This window comes from Oreochromis niloticus, linkage group LG9 (genome assembly GCF_001858045.2).
Source record: "Oreochromis niloticus isolate F11D_XX linkage group LG9, O_niloticus_UMD_NMBU, whole genome shotgun sequence".
Lineage (NCBI taxonomy): Eukaryota > Metazoa > Chordata > Actinopteri > Cichliformes > Cichlidae > Oreochromis > Oreochromis niloticus.
The window spans coordinates 10677396-10692178 of record NC_031974.2 but is presented as its reverse complement, the minus strand read 5'-3'; the positions used below and the strand labels follow the sequence as shown (position 1 = coordinate 10692178).

The 14783-nt window shown below is 37.3% G+C and overlaps 1 protein-coding gene across 1 annotated transcript in view; it reads right to left on the bottom strand.

Moving 5' to 3' along the window:
- Nucleotides 1-12378: 12378 nt before the first annotated feature.
- Nucleotides 12379-14783, bottom strand: part of LOC100705203 (cadherin-18) — a 90190-nt gene continuing 87785 nt past the window's right edge. The window contains exon 12 of the mRNA XM_003439302.5: nt 12379-13210. Within this exon, the coding sequence (XP_003439350.1) occupies nt 12705-13210 (506 nt within the window). The 3' untranslated portion in view covers nt 12379-12704. The remainder of the gene's footprint in view (nt 13211-14783) is intronic.

Here is a 14783-nt window from a genome sequence, read left to right as displayed (position 1 = left end):
CTTATTTTGGAAGCAATAAGAAGTTATTTAGCTCAAAGATGAGTAAGTGAGCACTGTTCCTAGCTTCAGGTAAAAACACGCGTATGAAACAAGCAGAAATACATCCAATGAGGTATCTTGAAAATATCAAGATTCATATATACATATCTATCTATCTATCTATATATATATATATATATATATATATATATATATATATATATATATATATGTATATATATATGAACATTTAAATGAAAATTTTGATGAACATGGGGCTTTATAGGCTGCATTACACAGCACATTTTCACAGATCATTCTATCAATATAAACGTCACTTATGGGGTTTTGCTTGTGCGTTTTGTTTATGATTCCACTGCTGCTATGAATGCTGCTCTTTTGTTAAACACTATAAACATCATCCGATGTTGTCATGACTTTGAATTCTTCTTTATTATTTGTTGCTTACTGTTTATAATATTCCTTATACTTAATTTTCTTGCTCTTTAGGATTTTGAGCCTTAGTTGCTTATTTGAGTTCCTGTTAATTTTCCATTAGGGTTTATTTTGCATTAACCCTTATTGATATGATTATTTTTATAACCTTGTGTCCTTCTATTTCAAGTTTGAGTGTTTTAGTTTCTTGCCAGTGTTTTATTATCATAGCTGTTTGTTTTCTGCGTCTTTGTACTTTTAATTCTGCTGTCTTGTTTATCTTGATTAGTTTCATCTGTTTTGTGTTGCCCGGCTTTTCCCACTTCCCTTGGCAACTTTCAGTGTGTCCTAGTATAAATAGCCATGTCTTTTCATCTCTTTTTTGTTGCATCATATTGTGTTCTGCCTGCTTGTGTGTTTACTTGCATGTTTCTAGGATTGCATTTTTTATCTTTCTGGAAATTTACATTATTTTGTTTTTTGAACTTTTAAAAATAGATATTATAAAAGCTTAGAAATAAATGGCTCTACCTCTCAGAGTTTTGGCATTTAAGCCTAACTTGCACAATGTCTATGACAAATGTTAGTTTCTACAGTACCCATAATGTGTCCAGTTCCATTCCCTACACTACAAACACTATTTTGTAGCAAGTAGCAATTTCTTCTCTACCCAGTTGAAAATATTTGATGTAGTTTCAACCTCAGGTGTCCTTACAGAAGGCTCTGGGGTCTTATAAGGATATCTCAGTTACACCAATAAAATGCTATGTGGCTGCACTAGAAGGAGTACTGAAAACCACATGTTAAATATTTTTTCACACGCTTGCACACCCTGGAACAAAAGCAAAACAAACCAGAAAAAAAAATCTCAATTTTTGCTTCTTTTTTTGTTTTTTTAGGCGAGACGACTCTTATTTATTATTAAAAAATAAATCACTAGAATTTGTCAAAATACTCAAGTGTATTCTTTTAACAACCCTTCAACCAGGGTATTTAATGCTGCTAAAAGAGAAAATGGTCCATTGTGCACTGTATAACTTGACAGTTACTTTCTGTTATCCTTAATGATTGTTAACAGAAGTGAAATAGTGCCGTGGCCTTCCTTTCACAGACAGGAGTTTGAGAAAGCTCAGTGGTTTTGTCTCTTATGAAGGCAAATCAAAGTGTTTTATATATTCTGTCCCTCATTCAGCTGAATGTCAGACACACTCATCGGCGTCTCCCTGAAGACCTCATTATCCTCTTAATTTCCAATAATTTCAAAGACAAATGAGTACACCTGGCATCCCAAGCAATCCTGTCAATGAAGAACACAGGAGACTGTATCATCCTCGCTTCTCCCACCGTAGATAAATGGGCTGATGATCAAAACCTATTTTTCTCCCCCTCTTCTAAGTAGAACTTCCTTCTCATACTAGCAATTTCCTTTTCTTTCACATTCACAGGTAGGGTTTCATGCAGTCTGCAATGCATCTGATTTGCTGCTGGGGTGTAGCTAATTTGGTTAACACTGACATAGAATCTGACATAGAACTCAACAGTTTGCAGCTATTATACTGTGTTTGGCTTTGACATCACCAGGCCCCAGTGCAAGATAGTCAGCAGGGCAAAGCATCAATAAGGTTCCTTTCTCTGCTCAATGTACTCAACCTCTTGCCTCTGCTCCTTAGAGCATGCCACAACTGTTATTATTATACACACTGATTAAAACAAAAATTGGCCATTAGTGGCCATATGCACTCCACACCGGCAGCTCGCTCCATCTTGCAATATCATATTTAGACATACCATTATATACTGGTAATGGCAAATGAAAGAAATAAAGGCATGTAGCATGTAATGGCATCTAAAACATCCAGCAACAGTGAAATGCACTGCGTGGAAGACAATTATGAATAAAGTGAATTCTATAAAACAGACATCTGTGCTCTACATCACAAAACCAAGTGTTAGAGCACCATAATAGGTGAAAAGAATCAGTGACAGTGTTCCAGCTTATTAACAACATAGCTCATGGCTGCACATTTGTATTATAAAGACCAAACAAAAATGTGAAGGCTGATTATTACCTCACTTTCACCTTCACATGGTGGTGCATTCGCGTTAACTTTAGCACTTACAAGTTATGTGCTGCTGCACTGCTAGTGTGTGAGCCAGGCATATTGTCATACTCTTTCTTTTCAAAGGAGTGACCATTTTTCACAGCTTTACTTTCTTTTTCCAGTTGCTTCTGTTAGTTTTCTCCCAAAAGGTTGATTCTGTTCATCTGGACGTTTTGGGACTTACTTACCTGGATGATTGAGCATGCATCAGCACTGTTAGTTTTCTGTTTTGAAACTGGCTTTTCTGTTTATTACTGTCTGTCTTGCTGTCTGCATGTGGATTTGCCTCCTTCTTTCGGCAGTTCTCTTTAGGGGTCATCACAGTGGACCATCTGCCTCCATCTCACCTTATTCTAGCATCCTCCTCTGTCCCACCAGCCTTCTGGATGTCTCCCTTCACTACATCCGTGTGTCTTCTCTGTGGTGTTCCTGTTTTCCTCCTGCCTGAAAGCTCCATATTCAAAACCCTTCATGCAGTATATTCACTATCCGTCTTTTGCACATGTCCAACCCATCTCAGCATCTCTAACTTTTTTTTTTCAAACTGCTCGACCTTAGCTGTCCTTCTGATACACTAATTTCTAATTGTGCCTTTCCTGGCCACTCCCAATAAAAATCTTAGCAATCTTGTCATCTTTTATTTATTTATTTATTTTTTTTGTTAGTGCCACCGTCTCCAAACCATACATCATATGAGGTCTCACTGGCGTTTTGTAAACATTCCCTTCATTCTTGTGGGTATCCTTTTATAAGAATCATCCCTGGCAATTATCTCCACTGACTGCATCTTGCCTGCAGTCTTCTACATGCCTCTTATGCACTGTGCGTTGACTTGGATGGTTGACCACAGGATTTTAAACTCATCTACCTTCATAAACTTTGTTCTCTATATGTTCACATTTCAGCCTGTGTCCTTCTCATTTGCACACATTTTAACTTAACTTACTCTTTTCTATATCTTCATTGTATAGCTAATTAATGTTATGCACCCGTAGTTGGCATGGCTCTGCACATCACCCATATACTTGAAAATTGGCGATAGTGCATAGTCCCCATTTACATGGATTTTTCTATGACTGTAAAGACCCTATAGTAAAACATGTGAACAAATTTAACAACATGAAATTCATCTGTTAATCCTTATTCTGATTTGAAATGTAATTTAGGAGTATGTGCTAATAAACCCCCCATATCCGTGTTTTTAATGTACAAACTGGTTATTTTCCTGCTTAACTTTCTTCTTACCATTAACATTTCTTTAGCACTGTTTTGTAATGGAAAGAAGGTTCCCCAGCTGAACCTGCCATTCAGCTACAGTTTTTCTGTGTGGAGTTGAATGTTTTCCATGTGCCTTGTGACTTTTTACCAGGCACTTTGGGTTCCACCCACCATCCCAAGGCGGGATACTTGAGATGTTATTTCAGTTGGAGAAATTGAAATAGCATCTCGAGCATGGCTCTCTGACTTTGTGTTAGCCCTGTGACACTGGTAGCTTGTCCGGGGTGTTTTCTCCTTCTCATCCATTGTCAGCAGGGATAGATTCCTGCCCTCCGATGACCCTGAATTGGACAAGACGTTATGAAAATGGATAGGATTTTGCACTCAAAGCTTATGATACTACAGTGTGTGTATCTTTTTCATATTTTGACTCTTCTCATGTTCCAAAATTTTGCCAAGTAGGCTCATAGACTTGAATGAATTTAAGGAATTTGTGAATGCTGGCATGTGTAGTAATTGTGGGTATCACAGATGTTAAAACAGTATGTTGAATTAAGCCTGTGAACTCTGATGAGACCCGAACTCACTCATACGGTGCTGACAGCACACAGGCTTACATTAATCCCACAAGAGACCAAAATTACCAAGTTAAAAACACCTAATTTTAATTTGATGCAGGAAAGTGTGATTCTCCCTACTGAGCTCAAGGAATACATTAGTCATGCCATGTGTGCAGTACATGTGGCTTATTTAACACTTAATCATTTAGACTGGTGTGATTTCCAACTGTCAGAGTGGTGGGGGGGAGACCAGAGAACCTTGATGAATTGTTAATGCTTGTAATACAACTGCAGTAATCACTTGTTTTGTTTATGGGGCTGTTGACAGTTGGGAAGGTATCAGGAGCTGTTCACAGCAAGGAAGGTATCACTTCTCTATTATTAGTGAAGGGCTGTACAAATTGCTTGCAGCTGTCTTAACTCACATAGTAGCAGTCTTCAAATCTAACACATGTTCTCAGAAGATGAAAAACTTTGTGCGTGACTCACTATTTGTTCCTCAGTTATAGATTCTTACTGGATATCTAATTCCTTACTTTAACATTATGTTTTGTGTCAAGATAACTACAATGTAGACTGGAAGTGTAAATGTATCCAAACACAAACAAATCAACAACCAAATGGAACTTTAAAATAAGAGTAGAAGTAAAAAAGAGCGAGCAGAAGTTTCCAAACTTGTTCAAAGTTAAAACATCACTTTTTTATGTAAATGATTTCACATAAGCTGTCCAACGAAAACTTTCCTGTTTCAGTTAGAAAGCTTATGTGGGAAAAGAGCCACATCAGGGACTAATTAGTGCATGGAACCCTGACGTTGGAGCAAAGATTTGATATGAGGATGTTTTGCCTAAACTTACACAGCATTGGTTTGTCACTCCAAAGAGATCCAATGTATCATTCTGGAGTGGTTCATTATCCCCTGTGTATTAACTTAATATATGCCTTCTCCATTTACAGTAACTATAAACTTACAATACAAACACAATGTGAAGGCCCAATCCCAGAAGCCCATCTGAAAACCCATTTTTTCTAAACAGCCTATGACAAGTAAACTTTTTTAACGTTAAGATAAGCCAGTGGAGACAAGACACAGGTTTGAGCACTTTGAACCTGACAGTATAACACATTATTTGCTCTCATTTCTTTAGTTTTATGTATGAAAAATGAACAAAGTTTAACTGAAATAAAATTGTATTTTTGCACAAAAAACGGCAATTTCCAAAATCTTAGCATATTTAACATGGCATTATGTGCAATAATTCCTTGAAAACTTGGAAACTGGTTACCTAAAGTGGAGGACAAAAGACAAAATGGCAATACTAAGAAAAATATCTACAGTAGGTAAACAGTATTTGAAGGTCATGTCCATAAAAAACAGGAAAAAGAAAATCAACAAAGATTTGACATAGAGCTGATCCATCCATTGATCACTGAAGCCTCATCAGAAAATGTGTACATGGGAGGGAAACTGTCAAGAAGACATTCTTAATTGAGGGAAACAGGTAGAAAAGGCTGAAGTATGCCAAATTAGACAAGAAGTGGACTGAAAAGCAGTGGAAAAAGTTGCTATAGAGTGATAAATCCAAACTTGATTTTTCTGTTTGCTGTATGTAGAGGCGATTAGGAGAGAAGTACAATACTGAATGTCTACAGCCATCTGTAAAACCCGTTGGAAATGGAGGTGAAGACTACTTAAAGAAAGTGTGAGCTTGCCTAATAGAGTTCATGTTGTGTTGAAGAGTAAATGTGGTCATACCAAATACTGACTTCCAAGCTTAATAAAATTATACAAACGCTTTGATGTTTATTTTTTCCCCCTAAATACTGTATTTCAGTATATTTTGTTTCAGTATTTCTTTTCACTAAAACCATTTCCAAACTAAATGTGGAAATTTGGAAAAAAAAACGAAAAATAAATAAGAGGTGGCTCAAAACCTTTTTAGAGTACTTAAAATTTTACAGTGAAAAAATAAACACTGTCTAATCAAATTTGTATTATAACCTGTAACCTGTTGCATTTTTTCTTAAACCTAAATAATATTAATTAGCCTCTGAGTGCTAATATAATAGTATTTAAAACTATACTAATCAGAACTAAACTAACAAAAAATTTAAAAAGAATAATTAAATAAATAACATTATTTTTACATGTAACATTATTTTTTTAACTAATTAATCTTACTGTGCAGTTCAGACTACTGATTGAGTTCCACCTTAACACAAGCAGTTTGCAACCACGGTTTGCTCAATGTGCATTAAAAAGATTGTTAATTTTTCTCTTGTTCATGAAGAGGTTTCAATTTCATGATGTAGCTTTATATTAGTCACACAGTAGTGAAGGAAGTCAGCAGCAGCCTGTCCCCATTCCTCTCCTGCACAACTTTTCAAGGCTATCTAGGTCAGCTGTCTCCATGATGGTGCTGTTCTAAGCCATGAGTTTAGGTCCTTCATTGTTTATTCTATCATGTCACTGGAAATTATCTATTACTGCAGAAGTGAAGTATTAGGGAGACAAAGCTAATCAAAAAAAAAAAAATCCAGCTCTATTTCCTGAAAACAGTAAAAGCTACATAAATCAGTTATATAATTGTGTTTTCTAAAAACACTCATTTTTAAAGACTGAACTCAGAGGCACACAGTTTTCCCATTATAACCTCTCTACAGTTATAAACATCAGTGGGAGAAGTGACACTGACAAGTCGCTTTGCATCTTATAAGATGATATTCCAACTTCTACAAAGTACTTTTTAAACAGCAAACAAACCTCTGCAGCACAGACTTTTGGGTAAAACAACTTTAATGATCATGAGCTTGAATTTGAAAGGATTTTTGCTCTCTTTGATCTTTTATTTCCAGTTCACCTTCACATACTCCAGAGTCATGAACATTTATAATATGCAAAGTATTCCTCCATTAAACCATAATCCACGTGAAAGCTTCATACCTGCTTAGAACCTTCTGACCTCAAATGTTATGAAAAGCAGCACTAGTTGGGTCTACTGGTCCTCCGTAGAAAAAAAAAGAAAAAAAAAGAGAGAGAGAGAAACACCTTAAAGTGCAATTAAAGCTGTTTTAGCATGTAATGTGCACTGTAAACAAACTCTACTGTAAGATGCATGGTTCCACCCCCAAAACATATGAAGGTGTTATGGGTGAAGGAGGCAGTAAAACACCATAACGATTTGCAAAAGGACTAGTATTTTCTTAGATAATCCATTCTGCTTCTTTCGACAAAAGATAAAAACCTGGGGAGCTTTTTCCCCAACAAATATCCTCATACGGCTGAGATATTACCCCTGCCTTATCGCAGAAACATATGGGCAGTGCTTTGATAGATTTTGGCTCTATAAGAAATCTTTATTCAGGGAGTGACGGTTTAATCCATGTAAACCTCTGTCTGTGTCTAACACTTATCTTACCATTCACTTTTTACAAAAGCCCAATTTGGCACTCTTCTGGAAACTTTACACCACTTTTTAATTAGTTGCCATTTGATTTCATTTTTCAGCTAGAACTTGTTCTGTAAGTGTCATGTATGCTTAATTTCCTAACAAGTAACTAATTGCCTCGAGATTAGTTTTTCCAGTCATGGATGAAAAAATCTCTTTCCCTTAAAAAGCTTCACTCTCCACAAGATTTATCTTTTGCACAAATTGCATGCCTATGGATGTGATAAGAACATGCTGTGCACAATAGAATGATATTACATCAACTTGGGAAATTATGTTCATTTCATGTCATTAGGCTCACGAGGAGAGGCCGCAGTGTAGCATAAAGATCACACCATCCATTAGGGGTCAAACTCAGTGCCTTCAAATCAAATAGGATCCTTAATTACATATAGTAAAATTGGCTAATTGTGCAGCTAAATCATTTAGAGAAAATAAAATGATTTCCTCCTCTGAGGCTGTTTATTGACATCATCAACTATAGGAAAGTTTAAACTTGATTAACCAAAATCAGTTGCAGGACACTTAATGGATGGATTGGTCAAAAGAGATTTTCTTCATTGGATGGAGGAGATTGAGAGAGACATCACAAGCACAAGTAGAAGTTTCACCTCTCATCTTAGAGCCTTTTTGTCAGATGGGACCTCTCGTATGAGAGGTGAAACATCTCCAAGAACCTAAAATCAAGTCCAGTTTCCTTTAACTCAAGTGCTTAATACTACAGTGACCTGGATAACTCCGAACCTACGCAAGGAGCCTCCAGCGTCTTCACAGTGGACCTTAAATTGCCCTCAAGCCACCCCCCCAGATAAAGTGCTACATATGTCAATTTAAGAAACACTGGACGGCTGCGTGAAAGTGGTAACATTCAGTAACACTAACGCAAAGACTTTGTAAAAGTTGTATATCATAGTTACTTATCAAGTGATATTTTGATTAGGCAGTAATAGATGAAGTGTACATAGTCCAAACATCCCACAGTCTACATTCCAGGTTCATGTTGATTGCTTATAAAACTGAATGCTCATTAGCCAGAGAATGTTTTTGACTGACAAAGAAAACGCATGCTTAATTGGTGATGGAAAAATTGTTTCTCAACTAATCAACAAATCATTTTTGGTACATAGATGAACATTGCAAAGGTTGGGCACAGAAATTGAATCAAAATACGTTTTGGCTGAAAGAGGAAAATGTGGTAAAGTACATTTTACCCTACCTGCTTTGTAAATGCATACAGCTTTCAATCTTCAACCAGCAGACAATTCAACCATTTAGGTTGAGGCCAACATCCTCCAGAGCATGACTCCATGTTTTCAGTACTTTAAATTTTCACTTGTTTACTCATACAACCCTATTGCTTGAGGAAAGACATTTAGATGATTTAGAAGCCTATGAGTCGTCAGAAATTTGCAGATTTGTATGATATGGTTCCCTTGGCAGGCGTACCAGTAAAGAATGATTTTATGAAGGATGGGGAGACATATAAAGGATTATGGCAATTAAGATTTGACTAATTGTTGCTGTTTTCCCCTGATAGTCAAATAATGTTGGTTCAAAACACCTCAAATAGAACCTAACGCAAAAGTAGCCACTGGATGTCAGTTTTAGGAAGTTCTCTGCTTGGCTCTCAGTGAATGATGTGACCCTTGCTTGGGGGCCAGCCTCAGGCTCCTCAAAGATGCTAGAAAAATTTCTGTGCCTGTCTCTCTGTTTCAATCAAATTGTGAAAAATGACAAAAGCAAGTCAAGTCTGTTCTGTTAGCAGAGGGAAATGTTAAGCAAGGAAACATGGAGGCAGAAAGAGTGAGGCAGAGGATTTTTATAGTCATGAGTGGGGGGGTCTGAAATATTCATTATATTCCCTTTGTCTGTGTTGAGAGCATCGTCAGCATTTCTGAGGCAACCAACATTGAACAAGAGCATGACAGAAAAAAGTAGTTAGGGCTGGGTAGTGCTATAACATTTCTACAGGTTCGGATATGTGTTTAATAGGTTTTGCTTCCTGTAATAACCTAAATGAAAGCACATTGTGCTTTTTATCAAAGACCTGTGTAAAAGCTAGTTATGTTAATTTCTATATGAAGGTATTTGACAAAACTGGCAAAATCCAGAAACCACAGCAAAACAGTGTGGACTGTTTTGGGGATTGAATATGCCCCTGGATATTTTATCCCTGTGTGAGCCCGACAAAGGTGCGCCTGTAATACACTAATTGCTCTCTCTACCTTGCTCGCAGGAGAAAATCAAACAGTGAAAGCAAGAATTGGCCAGTTATAATATATGAATGTGAAAAGCTAGAGAGATCAAAAATCGACTCCATCACCTTTTCGAGTTTGAGTTGTGTTTTCAGAAATGTCCAGTCTGCAGTAAACAGCTTCTGAAGAAAGGCTCTACAACACCCATTAAAATTGAAAAGTTGACCATGAAGTGACTCCAGTGGATATTGAGGATATCGAGGTTGCATCTTTTTTGTCTGTGTTCTCTTTCTAAAAAAAAAAAAAAAATCTTGAAAAGGAAAAATATTAATGGAAACACTTTCCCCCCCACATTTTGCCATGTTATGGCCCAAACTGTTTAAATTAATTTTTCACCTCATAATTCTACCCATAATGCACCATAATGACAAAGTGAAAACAGTTTACTTGAAATTATTGCAAATTTAGTAAAAATCAAAAACTTACACAAGCATACACAGCCTTTGCTCAATACTTTGTTGAAGCACTTTTGGCAGCAATTACAGCCTTTAGTCTTTTTGAGTAAGATGCTACAAGCTTGGTGCACCTATTTTGGGGCAATTTCTTTCATTCTTCTTTGCAGATCCTCTCAAACTCTTCCAGTTTGGATGGGGAGCATCGGTTCACAGTCATTCTCCAATATGTCCAGAGATGTTCAGTTGGGTTCAAGTCTGGGCTCGAGCTGGGTCACTCGGAGACATTCACAGAGTGCTCACAAAGCCACTTCTTTGTTATCTTGGCTCTGTGCTTAGGGTTGTTGTCCTATTGGAAGATAATCCTTCCAAGGTCCAGAGTGCTTTGGAGCAGGTTATCGTCAAGGATGTCTCTGTACATTGCTGCATTCATCTTTCCATCGACCCTGACTAGTCTCACAGGTCTTGCTGCTGAAAAACATCCCCACTGCCATGCTTCACTGTACGGATGTATTAGCCAGATGATGAGTGGTGCCTGGTTTTCTCCAGATATAACACTTGGCATTCAGACCAAAGAGTTCAATCTTTGTTTGATCAGACCCGAGAATTTAGGTGAGCTGTCATGTAGTGGCTTCCATCTGGCCACTTTGCCATACAGGCTTGATTGGTGGAGGGCTGCAGACATATTTGTCCTTCTGGAAGGTTCTCCCCTCTCCACAGAGTAACACTGGAAATTGTAGAAACATCTGACAGACGAACGCAAGTGATCTCGACTTTCATTGAAAAGGCTGTGAATATCTGTGTATTTTTATTTTATTTTAGTTTTAATTATCTTTGTAATTATGGTGCATTATGTGTAGAATTTTATGGTGAAAAATGAATTTCATTTTGGCATAAGGCTGTAACATGACAAAATGTGGAACAAGTAAAGCATTGTGAATAATTTCAGACGCACTGTACATTCATTGTTTGCAAATATATATACCTCAGCCCTCTGCACCCTTTTATGGCTGCATGTGCTCGGTTTCCCTATAACTGCCGTGGATGGCCAGCAATTTTCTACTAGCAACTATGAAAACATTTTTGAAGACCTTACATTTGAATTTATTTGAATAACACCAACACAGGAAAAAAATAGATATGCCAATGAAATATTCTGTAGTGTTTAACATTTGTACCCGAGATACTTTAAATGTTCTGGTCAGTGTTTCACCTCGGATGTGAAGCGTCGACATCTGTTTGCTCTGGATGAGGCTGTTAAACTTTGTGAAAGGAGTCCAATACAGGTCGACGAGTCAGTGCAGTTCACTTTTAACCAATATGAATGATAATGAGATGATTTGCTGAGAATATCCTTAACTTTTCTGTTGGTAAGCAATGCTGTGTCAGTGTTAGTGAACCTTCTAACATTGTCAGACTCAGGGAATTAGCAAAGAAACTCTTACAAAGTGAGAATATAATCAATCTGGTTATTACAGGAAAGTGTGTTTTTTAGGATACTTGAGCCTAACATGGCATAAAGGTTTATCATCTGTTGTTGTTTAGCCAGCATGTTGTCAGCTGTCCAGAGCAAGAAGGGTCATAAGCATGTTTAAGCACGCTGATCTCTGACTTCAGTTCAGGAAATGAGGCTACAGGTAAGGAGGAAGAAGATGGTGTTTCCCATTTCTTTCTTTCTTTGTGAATTCTCACGAATCTCAAACATTATTGGGATATAGATGGTTAACTGGATAAGTAAGTACTTTCCCTTTTCTCATTTAACAAGTGAGAAAGGTAAAACACTCATTGAAGTCAGCCTAACAACCACATAAAATAAACAAAACACATTGTAAGCTCATTTTGCTGGAGGTGGCATTGTTGCGCATATGGCTGCCTCAGCACCATCCTCTGTGTGTTGAATCATGAATAGCTTTGGTAATGCCTCCCACCATGATAATTCCATGCTGTGCTGTATATCCATGCTTGGAGGAAGAAGACAAATGTACAAATTTTCACATATCCACTTATATGGATTTCAGGACTTTATTGAGCATTAAAAAATATACACCAAGGAAAATATCATTTTCCTTTTCCCATATTTATGTTCTTCCTTTTCAAAATCTGATTTAATGCTTCCAGATGAACGACCCATGATCCAAAGGGACAAAATGAAAAACAAAATAAATAAAAATAGAGCAGTCCTTTTTAGTTCAACAGTATAAGTTGGAAACCACTGAAACAGTTTGAAAGCATATCTGTTTGTTGATATCCTTCACTGAAAATCTGAAAAAACGGATTTCAAACAGATTTGGTTGAACAAGACTGAAATCACAGACTAGGTCGTCACATCTGACTCTGGATCTCCGTAAAGTTCTGCTAGTTTCTGGAACTGGGGTCCCCAGTCATCCAGATAGTTAAAATCCTGCTCCGAATGTGTGCCGGGTGAGTCTAAAGGACTGATGGATCCTGTAGGTGAGCCCTGACCCTCGTAAGCGTAGGTCTGAAGTGAATCGTACGGCGGCACGCTAGTGTCCATGTCGGCCTCCACTAGTTTCTGCTTGATGAATTCATGCACATCCACCTCATCCAGCTCCACAGACGGGCTGCGATGGATGCGGGGCGGGCCGCAATGTTTCCTCCCCTCTGGGCGAATGTCCCGTCGGAACTTGAGCTCCTCTGCGGCAGCCGGGTTACGAAGAGCGATGATGTCGAAAGCCTCCGTGTCCTCCTCGCCACCGCCCTCGTCATCATAGGTGACCACATTCTCTCTAATGTCTTCTTCAGAGATGATAAGGGGCTCTTTCTTGCTCCGCCTTAGAGTAATAAACAGGACTACAATTGCTGCAACACAGAAAAAAGAATTTTTGCAGTGTTAATGCTAATCATGGTGAGGACAGTTAAAAGATGCTAATGTGCTATGTGCTAATATTAGCCCAGTTAAATGTGTTTGTTTCTTAAAAAAAAAATCACTGCACCAAAGCTGTTTTTTTTGCACATATACAGTTTATAATTTCCACCAGGATGCTTAAAATAACACAGGGCTAAAAAGCTACATGCCAGTAAGCGGCATTAGAAATCATTAGCAATGAATCCCTGATTATTATTTGAATGCTAACGATTGACACGGTGGCGATGTGCACATTAGAGTCATTGCTGGAGCCAATTCAACCTCATATTCAATCAAAATCTCCAACATTTCAAATACTTTTCTCATGCAATGACCTCTAAGTTTTATGTGAATAGAAAGAATGTGCCTGCTCATCCACATTAAAGAAAATACGGCCTGATGTTGCCAAATGTCTGTACTGACAAGTAGCTTACAGTGTAAAATATATTTTCCAACTCTTAATGAAGTCATGAAGTCAAGTAATACTTGATAACGTGCTAGAGTTTGAAACTTGTTACTGCAGCTAATGAGAGTTATGCTTCTTTGGGTTAATGATGACCTCTTACCAATATGTTAACGTGAACATCTATTTAATAAAATGGCTTCAGTGAGGGAAGAAAATTTTTACAGCAGTGCAATATCTAAAAGGAGTTCATTAAGTTACATTAGCACAGACAAGTGAGATATATCAGTATTACTGCAGAGCCGACTGGGCTTCACACTGACGCTGCACTGAAAGCTACTAGGAGAAAAAAAACCTATAACGGTTCACACCAAGATTTTTTTTAAATAGTGCATTTTGGCGTTGCACATCTAACTATTATATTCTATATTCACCTAAAAGCAACACACTATTGTGTTAGATGGGCCTGTAATGATGAGGCACCTAACACATACATGGTGAGAGATAGGAAGGTGATGTGTTGGATAACGAGTAACAGGATTCAGCTTTCATAACCTCAGGGATGCACCGATGCATTTACCTGATCTAATGTATTTATTCAAGCAAAACATTTTTTGTATACATATTGCAGTGGACTTGGCATACTGTAAATGACTATAAAGCAGTTCTGTTGTCAGTGTACCTCAAAACATCCTCTCTTCAAACTTGAGTTAGTCAAGCACTGGAGACTTTATTTCAGTAGTTCAATTTTGTAGGTAAGAGAATAAAAGTAAAACCAAAGTGCAGAGTTTCAGAAGAAATAAAAAATCTATACATTACACAAAACACCCTTTTATTTTTGTAACTTTGTAACACTGCTTGGCGTCTGATTAGATTAGATTTATGGATCTGAATTAAACTAGCCTCCTTAAGTTAAGCATGAGAACTCAAATAGTGAAATGTATAAAGAGACATTTTTTCATGTCTTTAATATTTGAGTTTTTTTAATGGCAAGATAACAACTTTGGTGCAGTGAGACACAAAAAAACTGTCTCACTATACCCTCATACACCTGATGAATAAAGTAATTACACTCAAATTCATTAAAAATTTCACCACTGAGTGTTTTTTCCATGCTTGTGTTT